Source organism: Neoarius graeffei, chromosome 20 (assembly GCF_027579695.1).
Source record: "Neoarius graeffei isolate fNeoGra1 chromosome 20, fNeoGra1.pri, whole genome shotgun sequence".
Classification (NCBI taxonomy): Eukaryota; Metazoa; Chordata; class Actinopteri; order Siluriformes; family Ariidae; genus Neoarius; species Neoarius graeffei.
Genome location: NC_083588.1, coordinates 42,871,180 through 42,886,511, shown reverse-complemented (window position 1 = coordinate 42,886,511; position 15,332 = coordinate 42,871,180). Strand labels below are relative to the sequence as shown.

At 43.2% G+C, this 15,332-nt stretch overlaps 1 protein-coding gene across 1 annotated transcript in view; it reads left to right on the top strand.

Moving 5' to 3' along the window:
- The window catches only part of helz (helicase with zinc finger), a 161,857-nt gene that overhangs the window by 57,280 nt on the left and 89,245 nt on the right, over positions 1–15,332 (top strand). The window contains exons 12-15 of the mRNA XM_060901748.1: positions 8,224–8,563; positions 10,849–10,979; positions 12,617–12,796; positions 13,041–13,142. Of these exons, the coding sequence (XP_060757731.1) occupies positions 8,224–8,563; positions 10,849–10,979; positions 12,617–12,796; positions 13,041–13,142 (753 nt within the window). The remainder of the gene's footprint in view (positions 1–8,223; positions 8,564–10,848; positions 10,980–12,616; positions 12,797–13,040; positions 13,143–15,332) is intronic.

Sequence of the window (15,332 nt, the reverse complement as noted above, 5' to 3'; positions counted from 1 at the left end):
TTAAATCATATTCCATGTAAAATGACAGCTTCTTTTTTTTTGATAGTCCCAGATTGCCAGTGGTACTAAATGTAAGGAAAGCAGTTAAACTTTATGTAATTGGAGGAAAATACAAGCTCTAGGACATTTTATATTATTTGATAATCTTCAGACGGTTGTATGTAGACTTGAGCACTTTTTTAAAATCAATAGCATAGGCATCTGATGTAGGAGATTTACAGGTTTGCTTTAAAAATGCAAGTCAGCATGCAAAACGTACATTCTGTCTGTCTACAGTTCTAGACGTTTATCATTTTTGGCATGTTAAACCATTTGAAGCTTGCATATTTTTATATTATGTGACAGCAGTTCTGCGATGACTGAATGACTAAAGAAAACCGCAATAACTAGTGAAACGTGCGGTCACACTTACATTTGTTGTTTTTAGCTTGTTTTGGGGAATTTGTGTACATGTGCACTGGATAGCATCATGGTATTTAAAAACAATTTTGCCACATTTGTAAATAAAGGCACACTTAAAGTGCCATTCCACCATTGGATGTATTCTTTGGCATAAAATACAATATATTTTGACAACATATATAAATGGTATCACTAGATAGAGAAATCTTTTAGCTCCAAAATGATATATCACACATAATTTTTTGACAACGACAAGTATATTAATTTTGCAACCAAAGTCACCTACCCTTTTAATTTCCGCGCGTGATGTCATCGGCAGGTTCCCCTTCTTGTGTACCACGTGACGTGTGACGTGGCACATATTATCAGCAATGGCGGATAGAACGCGATAAAAATAATACCAATAAATCTAGCTAATACCAATAAATCTAGCTAACTGAAAGATTAACTCAAAATTTTTCGCAATTTTTTTGGCCCCCATATACGAGGAGAAATGACTCTCTCACTTTGGGGGTTTCCTGGTCTAAAAATAGACCGGCACATGGTACACAAGAAGGGGAACCTGCCGATGACATCACGTTTCACTACCGCGCGGAAATTAAAAGGGTAGGTGACTTTGGTCGCAAAATTAATATACTTGTCGTTGTCAAAAAATTATGTTTGATATATCATTTTGAAGCTAAAAGATTTCTCTGTCTAGTCATGTTGTCATAAAATATATTGTATTTTATGCCAAAGAATACATCCAATGGTGGAATGGCACTTTAAGAGCTTTGAGTTGTTGCAGCAAGAGAATGGATTACGACCCCAAGATTTTTATAGATACGTTCAGTTTAGGACAGTGGTTCTCAAACTTTTTTCACCAAGTACCACCTCAGAAAATACTTGGCTCTCAACGCTACGTACAATAACCAATCTCTACGCTACTGTATAATGACCAACATTAAAATACAGTAGCGTAGTAGGCCTAAGTATTCATTAAAAACAAGGCGGAGGTTTTATTTAACAAGTATATTTAATATTGTTGGCCACTGTAACATTACACACAGTACTTTGAACAGTAACACTGTGTTTAAATATAGGAAAATAAAACACTGTACTTAAATAATGAATCAAAAAATTAATTGCACATAAGTGAAATAAACATTGTACTAAAATATTAAAAGACAGTTCTTAAAGATAAAGGCTACGTTCACACTGCAGGCTGAAGTGACTCAAATCCGATCTTTTCGCCCATATGTGACCTGTATCCGATCTTTTATTGACCATATGAATGACACAGATCCGATTTTTTTCAAATCCGACCCAGGCCGTTTGGATATGTGGTCCTAATTCCGATTCCTATCCGCTCTTTTCATATGCGACTTCAGTCTGAACCGCCAGGTCTCATTCATCCGACTTGCACGTCATCAACAAGCCACAAACGTCACTATTCTGCGCTGAAGTAGGCGGCGGGTCTCTCAAAAAAGTTACAACAACATGGCGCATAATCACGGGCGCAGATAGAGGGGGGGACGGGTGGGATTCGTCCCACCCAGATTTAAATTCACTTCGTTCGGTCCCCCCCACTTGTAGGGAGGAAAAAACGTCTATGCTGTCTTTCTTTGCATAAGGCAAACCTCACGGAAAAATCAAAAGCCTAATTACCATTCGGTTTATTGAGGTGCACAGCAGTGTATACATAGTTGCAACAACTCACATAAAACAAAACAAAGACTGATATTCGGTTGGTTGAGCTGCGCAGACTGCACAGGTTGCGAGCTCGAGCTTGGTTGCTATGGTAACCCACAACAAGTTTGACAGGCATATCGGGGTTGGGGTTGGTTTGCTGGCAGCTTTGTCCCCCCCAGTTCAAAAAACGTATCTGCGCCCCTGCGCATGACATCAATGCGAGGGACGCTTCGGGCTGTGAAGGTTCTGAATCTTCTCAATGGAAGGACGCAGAGGTTAGGGAGCTGATTTCCATTTGGGGGGATGCAGCTATTCAAGCTAGATTGGATGGGTCATACCGCAACCGGGCGGTTTTACTTCCGTAAACACTGGCCATGCTCACTGCGTGTGACGTCGTCGTATCCTGCAGTGCGCATGCGGAACACTTTCAGGTCGCTTTTCGTTCATACTGAGGATCACATACAAGTCGCATATATTTGTTAATGTGAACGACCTCACAAAAAAATCGGATTTCACAAAAAAATCGGAATTGAGCATTAAGCCTTGCAGTGTGAACGTAGCATAAATGAAAATGTACTTACTGTACTTAAATGTTAAGTAAAAAAAGTACTGTACTTGATGTACTTGAAAAAAATCAAAACAGGCTATGCATAGCTGCAGTTCTTGCCGTTTCTTAACTCCAGTGACTGCTTTCTGAAACAGAAACACACACCCACAAACAGAGGAAGAACAATAAGATTAAGAATAAAACAAAAGTGAGGAAAAGCATGAAGCATGATACGTGTCATCTCTTTGGCTAATGGCAAACACAGCAGTTCCCCGATTGTGTGCGGCTTACCGGCTCTGGCGATCAGGAGGCTGGCACGATATGAAGCTTCCTGTGCTTTGGCTACGGGTGTACCATAGGACAGAATGGTGGACTTGGACTGCTTCAGTTCATCACGTTTTCATAAAAAAAATCCATTGGTTTGTCCTTTAGTGCTGTGTGTTTGGTTGTAAGATGCCGTTTGAGATGCGATGGTTTCATGGACTCATTGCTCAGAACGTCACCGAATACAACACGCTGCGGCCTGGGCAGCTCCTCTGTCCCGCTCCAAATGAATCCCAGTTTTATGTATTTTTCGTCATACTTCCTCCTCACTGGTTTCTGCCGTTTGCTAGCAGTTCTGGGGCTGGTTTTGCCACTGTCGTTAGCATCTGCGCTCGGCTCACACACGTCCTCTTCAGTTCTCCGTCTCTCCTGATCCACGCTCCCATTCGCGGATTTAAGCCACGGCAGTAATTTTGTCATACTCGTCATAATTAGCAAAGCCACCTCCACCTTTTCCCATCACAGCCTAGTCTGTAGCTACCAATGGCGGATAACCGTCTGTCAGCGGAACCGGCGGGAATGCGTACGTACGCTACGTATGGCTACCCAGAAGCACTTGCAAAGTTTTTAAAATTATTAACTTAATTTGTATCTCCTTTCATTTTCTTGTCATCGGTTGATAAGATATTTTCATCCATTCGGATATTATGGATAGTATTTCACGTTTTATTTTCTCATCTCATTATCTGTAGCCGCTTTATCCTGTTCTACAGGGTCGCAGGCAAGCTGGAGCCTATCCCAGCTGACTACGGGTGAAAGGCGGGGTACACCCTGGACGAGTCGCCAGGTCATCACAGGGCTGACACATAGACACAGACAACCATTCACACTCACATTCACACCTACGCTCAATTTAGAGTCACCAGTTAACCTAACCTGCATGTCTTTGGACTGTGGGGGAAACTGGAGCACCCGGAGGAAACCCACGCGGACACGGGGAGAACATGCAAACTCCGCACAGAAAGGCCCTCGCCGGCCACGGGGCTCGAACCCGGACCTTCTTGCTGTGAGGCGACAGCGCTAACCACTACACCACCGTGCCGCCCTCATGTTTTGTTTTATTTTATTTTTTAAATTTTATTTATATTTAATTAAGTGATTCTTTGGCGTACCACTAGAATGGAGCCCGCGTACCACAGTTTGAGAATCACTGGTTTAGGCGATACTTTCAGGAACATATAGTTAGAGCAATAGAGGGGCAAAAGACAGGTATTTTAGAAGTGTTCCAGGGAGCTAATAATTCAGTAACTTGCAAGAAGGTTGTATCTAGATTGTACCAGGCATTACGTCAAGCTAGTCCAGACAACACTCTATATATTAAGGATAAATGGGAAAAGGAAGGTAATCTTAGAATATCTGAAGAAGAATGGGGAAATCTGTGGAAACTACAATGGGGAACAACATGCTCAAACACATGGCGTGAATATAGCTGGAAAAACTTATCGAGATTTTTTTTTTATAACACCATTACAGCAGCACACACAAATATCTAGCACTGCCTGCCGGAGGGCCTGTGGGGCAAATGAGGCCAATCACTTTCGTGTTTTCTGGGATTGCCCAATAATAACACCATACTGGCGAGACATCCACTTTCACCTGAACAAGATTTTTGAAGTAGACATTCCTTGTAGATTTGACATTTTATACTTAGGAAATATTTCACTTGATTGTTGGGACTACTGGGATAAAAAGTTGTTACTCATACTACCGGTGGCGAGTAAAAAAACAATATCAAGAAGATGGTTAAAGTCAGATCCTCCTACAATAGGAGAATGGCTAGATGTAATTCATGATATGTACACAATGGAAAAGTTGACTTATGCTGCATTCATGTGCTATGGGAATTATGGTAAATACCAAACGCCGACATGGAAAGCACATATGAATGCCCCCTCTTGTGGTATTTTCCACTGGGCAACTCGTAGAAAATTTTGATACACGAGTTGCCGAGATGAGATGAACTTTAACCTTTTCAACATGGCAGCGAGCGGTACAAGATACTTGAATGGTAAGCATTGTATGCTACTAAAGTTTTTTTTTACTAGTACTAGTGGGTAGTTTTTTGTGTCTATGCAATGTTGCGTCATTAACACGTGTAATATAATACGTTAGAATCCGTTTCCTTTAAAAATGTGTTATGGTTTGTTTTTACCTATCCAGAGCAGACGCTATTGCTAACGATAGCTAACTAACTATTGCTAACTTGAATCTGGTCCACCATCTTTAATTTGTCAACAACAACAAAAGCATGTAAACACAACACACTGGTAAATACCACTTCCCAACTGGAAAATATCATCTTCCCATAGCACACGAACGCAGCATTACTCCCTCAAAATAAAGACTGACGACTTTTCTAGAATCTGGCTTATGGCCCTTTTCCACTACCCTTTTTCAGCTCGCTTCAGCCCGACACGGCTTGCGTTTCGACTACCTTAGAACAGCACGACTCAGCTCGCTTCAGCCCTGCTTAGCACCCAAAACTCGCACGGTTTTGGAGTGGGGCTGAAGCGAGCCAAACCGAGCTGAGTGAGGCTGGGGGCATGAGCAGACACTCCCCTGTGCACTGATTGGTGTGGAGGAGTGTCCTCACATGCCCACACACGCCCCGCGAGCACGCTGGGATCTGTAAACACCGTAAACCCGGAAGGAGAAGAATTACGAATTATGAGAATTTCTGAAGCCTTATGTGCCTCGCCTCATCTATACGCTCTTGCCAGTATCTGTTGGCATTGTCGGTGACAACAAGCCACAGCACCAAGACCAGCAACACTAACGACTCCATGTCCTCCATGTTTATTGTTTACTATCCGGGTCGTGAGACTACCGCTTAAAAGCTCACTGATGTCACTGTTTGCGCCGCTTAATGACATCACGTGACGTCCACCCACTTTCGCTAACTCCACCCAATGTGTCCACCCACTTCCAGCCAGCACGATTCAGCACGGTTGTAGTCGAAATGCAACTCCAACAGCCCCACTCAGCCCGACTCAGCCCGACTCAGCATGGCACGGCTCAGCCGCGTTTGTAGTGGAAAAGCGGCATTAGATGGACTGGGTATGTTGAACAAGTGGGTTTAAGATCAGATTTTGCTTGAGGCATCTTCCTGTAATGTATGGATGCAGGTCACTTTTTCTTTAATTCTTTTCTAAGGAAAACAGTGAAACTTACCCCTATGTTCTAATTGTTTTTATTGTACCGTATTTTTCGGACTATAAGTCGCACTTTTTTTCATGGTTCGGCTGGCCATGCGACTTGTACTCCGCTGCGATGTATATATATGTTGCATTTTTAAAAATAACTCTCCTTCCAAGATGAACTTTATTCTTCGTCTCTGATGTTATGGTGTTAATGGTCTGAATAACGTTTAATGTTTTTATCTGATATGACGTTAACTGGCAGGTGCACTTTCTGCCTGGTTTTTTTTTTTTTTTTTTCTCTGAGCGGTTGTTGTTTTTTTTTCACTAGACGGTTGTTTTTACTACCGTACCTGTCTTTGGAGATGATATACCTATAGCCTACTTGGCCTCTGATTTGATGAAATAAAATTCGACAAAAATGAAGAATGACACTCCTCGATGATGACTACAGCTTTAATAACACAGATGAAAGAGCCATGGGGCGATAATAAGCCCTACCGGTAAAAATATTCTAAAAGCAAACTGATTAATGCATCAGTAATAGGCTACTAATATTAGTTATAATAATAATATAGGCTCTTCGTAATAATGATACTGATAGTATTAAAGATAGTAGTAGATATTTAGGGCCCGTTTACACGAGGAGGCTGTTGGGTAAAAACTACTAAATATTTTATCGGAAGTGCCTTTCGTTTACACGGGGACGGCGTTTCCGAGGCTGAAAAACAGAAAAAATTGAAAACGCCTTCCAGAGTGGATAAGTTAAAAACAGCCCCCGTTGCATATCCGTCTAAACTACCCAATACGCGAAACTCTGCTCGGATCTGCTCACGTCGGGTACGCATTTACGTCATACATATGTCATATACTGTACATGCCAGCCCGGGAAGTAAGAAAGTAAGTAAAGTAAGAGCATGTCTGATTACATCGATCCAACGGACCTTCAAGCTGCTCTGGCAGCTTTAATAAACGTCCAGGAGTCCTTCGAACATCTATACCGAATCTGCACATATACCGTTAATGAACAGAGGCGGGTATAGCATGCTCTTACTTTTTTACTTACTTTCTTACTTACCATAGCCAGAGTAGTCAAAGTTTTCGCGGCGCAGATGTGCAGATCAGACAAGATGGAAGACGTTGCGCATGCGTGCAGACATAGCGGAGGTCTTTCACAGCACCGCCTAGCCGCCTGGCATGCACATCCAATTGAATTCCACACATTTATGCGTCACCATATAGACGCAGATTTCCTCCTTGAAAACGGTCGTGTAGACGCGGAAAAAAGTGAGAACGAAAACGGACTTTTGCGTTTTTGTTTCAGACCGTCCCCGTGTAAAGTGGGCCTTAAAGTGATCAGACTAGGCTACTTACAGGGCAAAGGGCGCGTTATCACTGCTCAACTGTTCGTTTATTAAATAAGCAATGCAGTCGCGCAGTAGCCACGCGCCGCTTATCAGATAGAATCACAGATTCTATGGATAGAATAACCCTTCAAAAAAGTGCGACTTGTAGTCCGGTGCGACGTACGTATATATGTTTTTTTTCATCTTCATAATGCATTTTTTGGCTGATGCGACTTAAACTCCGGAGCGACGTATAGTCTGGAAAATACGGTATACAGGGGTGATAGCGTTCCGGCGCCGCGCCGGATTTCCGGCGTACCGCGGCGCCGGAAAAAAAAAAAAAACTAGTTCGCCCATTATCCTGTGTCATTCTGAGATGTGCAGATAGACAGTAAAGGGAATTCGGAATTCCCTTTACTGTCTATCTGCGCATCTCAGAATGACACAGGATAATGGGCGAACTAGATTATTTTTTTTTTTTTTCCGGCGCCGCGGTACGCCGGAAATCCGGCGCGGCGCCGGAACGCTATCACCCCTGGGTATATAAAAATGTTAAAAAAATGGCCCAGGCACACAATGTTGTGACGATGATGGATGGATATTTTTTGGGTTTTCTCTGCTAGAAATGGTTTTATTTGGGTTTGAATTGTTTACCTATTTTAGTTTTTGCAAAGGAAACTACTGTGTAAAGAAAGAAAGAAATGAGAAATGGAAGGATAATATCCTCTATTGTATATGACCTGATGGCTAAATAAAGAGAAAATTACAAAAAAAAAAAACTATTTTGCCTTCCCAGGTTCAACATCAAGGTAAATCTGCAGCTGGTCTCCAGCTTCATGTTGACGGGAATATCTGGAGGTGCTAAGTACGCCCAAAACGGCCAGCTGTTCGCTCGCTTCAAGCTAACCGAGACGCTGTCTGAGGACACACTGGCAGGACGGCTGGTGATGACGAAGGTGAACTCCGTACTGCTGTTGCCCGTGAGCCGGGATCGGATGTGTCAAGGCCAGCCTGCCAGTGCCAAGGAGCGCGTCTATGAGGCCTTGATAGAGGAAAAGACCAAGGACTACATCTTCCTGCGCATCTGCAAGGACTGCTGTGAGGAGCTCAATCTGATGCCTGACAGGGAGCTGCAGGTGGGATTCTGAATAGCGCCTGAGCCAGATTTGTGTGATTTTTGTTTCAGCGCTTCATACAAACATCACCAGGCGTGATTCATGTGCAGCTTTGTATACTGCATTTCTCTGTTCTGCTCATGAGAAACATTTAATTCCCAGTTAGTGCTTCTCAGTGCATTAGCTCAAATTCAGTATACCTTTCTGCCATTATGCATCCTGACATTGATCCCATTAAAAATAAGCTCCTTTTGTTAGAATAAACCAGGTTTTAAACAGCTGCCATCATTTAAAGCTGTAATTGAGTTGTAATGGCCCAATCACAGAGCCTTTTTGTCATAGGTCTGCCTCTAAAGAATAGGCTTTAGTTTAAGGCTACATCCACACGACAACGGCAATGAGATTTTTTTTTTTTTTTTTTTTTAAATATCGCGTCCACATGGGCAACGGATCAGTAAAATATCAGGTTCATATGGCAACGCAACGCTTGCTGAAAACGATGCAATACACATGCCACACCTCTACGTGCGCTGTAAGACGGTCCCATCAGAGACACCAGAACAATAGAAGTAGACGCACGCGCATAAACCCCTTCTCCTGTAGCATTAGCCACATAAAGTTTTGATTATTAATTAGTAGCGTAAAACGAAAGACGCGGAAAGAGGAATGAATGGGGGTAGATGGAAGCCGGTATGCCAACATTCTGATATCCTCCAGAATTCTTTAATGGTCCGGAATAAATTGAATGCTACACGTTGATATTCTTCTACACCCTTTTTGAGGAATGTATTGTCGGACTTGAACCAGCATCTGAAGAGGTGAGATCGCTCCTTTTTTTTTTTTCCTATATTTGCTGGTGGGATTGTTTTTGGAAAGCTCACAGGCGGTGCGCAGTTTTGGTTATACTGCTTCCACAGTGTTTGGACTAAAGACTCTGCCCTAAGGGCTATTCTCTCACTCTCTCACTTTGCACCATTACACAATAAATATTCACAGTGAAAATATTTTGTAAGCGCGTTTCATGAACCAAGTTATAGGATTTGTTGACAACTCGCATCGAGTTCGTTACACTTCTACCCGGCGTGAAGCACTGACAGTCATGTGGTTGTGACGTCATCGTAAACAAATCCGTTCTACTCATCCAGACGACTTCGCAACAGCGCTGTTGCCAGATTTTTCCACTCTGGAACCCGTTCGCAAAAGATTTCGTTTTGGGGCACCCAAAATGCTGGTGCCGTGTAGTCTGGCTAACGCAACTTCAAAGCTCTGCGAGCATTTGGTCTGGCAATGATATTAAGCCCAACCGTTTCCCAAAGTGCGTGGTTGACCCGCCTCCCTGAAATGCCTGTTTGCTACTGGTCGAAGCCAGAAAAGGCTGTGATGAAGCTTAAACCAATCACATCACTCTTTCCTCTGACGTATGTGACGCGACGGAAACTGCTTGAGTAACAGGAAAAAAATAAATACCTCCAGGGCTGCTCTTTGCTCCGTTTTCAATGAGAACTTCCCGTTGAATGCTTTCAATACAGCATCTACCGCTGTGTCAAAGGCTTGCCGCTGCTCCATGTTCGTAATGTTTCTAGTGAATGAAGCACTTCCGGCATAGATTCCGTAAACAATCTATGGCTTCCGGTCGCAGTTCTACTACGTCACTGCCTTGAACACGCCTCTACCCAGGGCCGTTGGAGTTGCTCAAAGTTGATTGGCTCCCGATTTTTCGGGAGCTTGGAAGAGCTGGAGATAGCTTGCCTTGCCAGACTAAGTTCGCAACAGGCCCCCGTGTTGCGTCACACTTAGGATGGGCGGGCCCAGGCTAGGTGCCGTGTGGACGCCAGGCTGAAACGATAAACGATTTTATCAGATTCACCTGAATCCGTTGCCGTGTGGACAGGGCCTAAATCACACATGCTTTTCTCCCTTAAAGATAGTATGGCGATTTCCATTTGTTACAGCCACTTCCCCCATCTGGCACATCCTCTACTGTACTGAAGCACCATGAAAGCCAGAGAGACAGGCTCCTTTGTCTTGTGGAATCCCCATGAAATCCTTCACAGCTGTCTGCTGTAATTTGAAAAGGCTCATTTGTGGATCATCAGATTCCTGTGGATTTTTGCATATGAGCTTCTGACTGGGGTGTTTTCCAGTTGTGCTAGTTAGAACATTGAGCAGACTGTGAGAACTTACTTGAAAGTAGATTTAACAGATTATTGCTTTTCTGAATTGCCCACTTGAAAGAGACATAACCGTTCACAAAGACCTGAGGCCAAGTTAGCACGTGTTGATTAGGTTCCCCTCTGATCTGCTAGGTGGAGCTGCAGTTTCAGCTCAACAGGCTTCCGCTGTGTGAAATGCACTATGCTCTAGACCGCCTCCGTGACAACAGCATCCTCTTTCCTGACATCAGCCTAACTCCTATAATCCCCTGGAGCCCCAATAGGTAAGTGCTGGAACGTTTTCACACATGCGTTAACATTCGCTAGGCCCCTGTGTTCAAATACACTTTACAGCCAAATGTTTGTGGACACCTGACCATCATCCATATGGTGCTATTATGGTGTAATGAGCATAGCCCTATAGCTACGTTCCAAAATCTAGTGGAAAGCCTTCCCAGAAGAAGAGTGGAGGTTATTAGAACAGCACGGGGGGGGGCTAAATCTAAAATGGTGTGTACAAAAAAAAAAAAAAAAGTGTTCAAGTCACCAAAAACATTTGTCCATATAGACCCTTTTCAGTCACATGACCTTCGCAAACCCGACCACCATTTTGGACATGTAGTGGACTTTGGCTCGAATCAGTTTGAATGCGAGGAAGGCGACAAACGAAAAACACATAAAAGAAAAAGGAGCGAGATGCAGAAAACACCTTCACTATCCAGCGACGTAGGGCATTTACAGGGTGAGCAGAGGGAGAGGTATTTGCAAAAATTGAGGTTAGCAGGCTTAGAGAACGACGTTTACCTGCTTCCACCAGGATTGTTCACTGACATACGCTCCGGCTTGCTCCCCCTCAAATTAAGCAGTGCGCTCCGGCTTGCTCCCCCTCAAATTAAGCAGCGCGCTCCGGCTTGCTCCCCCTCAAATTAAGCAGTGCGCTCCGGCTTGCTCCCCCTCAAATTAAGCAGCGTGCTCCGGCTTGCTCCCCCTCAAATTAAGCCGCGCGCTCCGGCTTGCTCCCCCTCAAATTAAGCCGCGCGCTCCGGAAGCTGGAGCGCGCGGCTTAATTTGAGGGGGAGCAAGCCAGAGCGCGCTCCGGAAACTCGGCCGGAGCACTCCGGGAGCAGGCCGGAGCACTCCGGGAGCAAGCCGGAGTGCACTGCTTAATTTGACGGGGAGCAAGCCGGAGTGCGCTGCTTAATTTGAGGGGGAGCAAGCCGGAGCACGCTCCGGAACCTCGGACGTTGGCTCCGGCAGCTGTTTACACTGGCTCCGGCAGCTATTTACACTGGATCCGGCTGTATAGTAAACTAGTAAATACAGTAAAGGAAAAACTTGAGACTGAAAGGTTTTAACAGTCATTCAAATGATTGAACGTAAACATTGCTACAGTAACATACTAGCTACTATGTTGTTGACATTAGCTACTCAACAATAGCTACTACAGAAGAACAAAGAGGTTACAATGGGTTATTTTAACCTATTTGGTTACACACTCGCCGCCACAGAATGTTAACAGCAATGTAATGCCTTTTCTGGCTAATTTTATTCGTCTTACCTCCAACAAAGTGGTCACTACGCAAGCGTTGGTATGCCGAGGGCTGCCAATCTTTCCTGTTAATGGCCGCTATCCATCTTCTCCGTCGGGATCCGATAAAATGATAACCCTTGCCTTGTTTGTTGATGGTTACTACATCCAGGTGCACAACAATATAGTGGCATGATGGAAGTCTTGCTGAAAGTAAAAACTTTCTTTGCTGCCGTTCCTCAATGTTGGCTGTGGTAAACTACTGGTAGTACATGTCCAAAATGGCGGCCGCGTTTGTCGTGACGTCACGTGAAAAGGGTCCATAGTGCGTCTTTACAGGCAAAGCAAATACAGTACGTAAACATGTCCAAGTATTTGTGCCGCTTTATGCAGACAGTGGGACGAGCAGTTGGACCCTCGTTTAAACGCCAAACAGAAGGAGGCCATTTTGGCTATCACCACTCCACTGTCCATCAATCTCCCTCCTGTGCTCATCATTGGACCCTATGGCACAGGCAAAACTTTCACATTGGCTCAGGCAGTGAAACACATCCTCAAACAGCCTGATACACGGTGAGTGACTGTCTCGCACCCACACTCCCTCACTCTTAAGTCAGACCCTAAACTGTAAAGTTTCATCCCTCCTCGCTGGCTTATTTTACCTTGTAATCCACTATCTGAGCTACGAACATTTCCAGGTCAGAATTGGTTTGATTTGGGGATCTTTTGTTGGTTGAATTGTTCGTAGTAATTGGCAACCTTGTGCAGATATGCATATTTGTATTTATTGATTTGTTTTTGTGTAATTGTTTTACAGGGTCCTCATCTGCACCCATTCAAACAGCGCAGCAGATCTGTACATAAAGGACTATCTTCATCCATATGTGGAGGCAGGCAATCCACACGCAAGACCACTCAGGTATCAAGCGCAGCCCAAAATATGCTCAGTAATGTATAGGCTTGTGCAGTATTGATTATGTAGATTTAACCTTTGACAAATTTAATTATCTAGAAAGTCTTTAAAAATGATCGACAGTGGTGCTTGATAGTTTGTGAACCCTTTAGAATTTTCTATATTTTTGCATAAATATGACCTAAAACAACATCAGATTTTCACACAAGTCCTAAAAGGAGATAAAAAGAACCCAGTTAAACAAATGAGACAAAATATTATACTTGGTCATTTATTTATTGAGGAGAATGATCCAATATTGCATATCTGTGAGTGGCAAAAGTATGTGAACCTTTGCTTTCAGTATCTGGTGTGACCCCCTTGTGCAGCAATAACTGCAACTAAATGTTTCCGGTAACTGTTGATCAGTCCTGCACACCGGCTTGGAGGAATTTTAGCCCGTTCCTCCATATAGAACAGCTTCAACTCTGGGATGTTGGTGGGTTTCCTCACATGAACTGCTCGCTTCAGGGCCTTCCACAACATTTCGATTGGGTTAAGGTCAGGACTTTGACTTGGCCATTCCAAAACGTTAACTTGATTTTTCTTTAACTATTTTTTGGTAGAACGACTTGTGTGCTTAGGATCGTTGTCTTGCCGCATGACCCACCTTCTCTTGAGATTCAGTTCATGGACAGACGTCTTGACATTTTCCTTTAGAATTTGCTGGTATAATTCAGAATTCATTGTTCCATCAATGACGGCAAGCTGTCCTGGCCCAGATGCAGCAAAACGGGCCCAAACCATGATGCTACCACCACCATGTTTCACAGATGGGATAAGGTTCTTCTGCTGGAATGCAGTGTTTTCCTTTCTCCAAACATAATGCTTCTCATTTAAATCAAAAAGTTCTAGTTTGGTCTCATCCGTCCACAAAACATTTTTCCACTAACCTTCTGGCTTGTCCACGTGATCTTTAGCAAACTGCAGACAAGCAGCAAAGTTCTTTTTGGAGAGCAGTGGCTTTTTCCTTGCAACCCTGCCATGCACACCATTGTTGTTCAGTGTTCTCCTGATGGTGGACTCATGAACATTAACATTAGCCAATGTGAGAGAGGCCTTCAGTTGCTTAGAAGTTACCCTGGGGTCCTTTGTGACCTCGCCGACTATTACACGCCTTGCTCTTGGAATGATCTTTGTTGGTTGACCACTCTTGGGGAGGGTAACAATGGTCTTGAATTTCCTCCATTTGTACACACTCTGTCTGACTGTGGATTGGTGGAGTCCAAATTCTTTAGAGATGGTTTTGTAACCTTTTCCAGCCTGATGAGCATCAACAACGCTTTTTCTGAGGTCCTCAGAAATCTCCTTTGTTCGTGCCATGATACACTTCCACAAACATGTTGTGAAGATCAGACTTTGATAGATCCCTGTTCTTTAAATAAAACAGGGTGCCCACTCACACCTGACTGTCATCCCATTGATTGAAAACACCTGACTCTAATTTCACCTTCAAATTAACTGCTAATCCTAGAGGTTCACATACTTTTACCACTCACAGATATGTAATATTGGATCGTTTTCCTCAATAAATAAATGACCAAGTATGATATTTTTGTCTCATTTGTTTAACTGGGTTCTCTTTATCTACTTTTAGGACTTGTGGGAAAATCTGATGTTGTTTTTGGTCATATTTATGCAGAAATATAGAAAATTCTAAAGGGTTCACAAACTTTTAAGCAGCACTATAAACCTCCTTAAGTGGCGCTTTTGAGCAGTTGGTTTACATACAAATGACTGGGACATTATTTATTTATTTTTGGATCATGCAGTCAGTTAGGGAAAAACTGTCTTAATGAAAATTTTGTTCAGATGTTACAGCCTTGAATAGTTTTGGATACTTTAAATACCAAAATATATAATTGCCTATTAATATGCAATAAAACCTTTCTAGTGTACACACGCATGCGCACACAGGTGTTCATGCCATGGGAAAAGTTTCGCTATAAAAGAAGTGTCTTTCTTGTACAAAGTAGTGGATGGCATTTACGCACAGCTCTGTGTTCAGCAGAAGTGATTTTGCTGGTCCATTATTTTCTTCAAACAATGGATGGATTTAAAATGAGATTGTGACACTTAATTGGCACATAATTTTAGAATCCAGAGAAGCACAATTTCAATCTATACATTTAGTAACATAATCTGAGTCACCAGAAC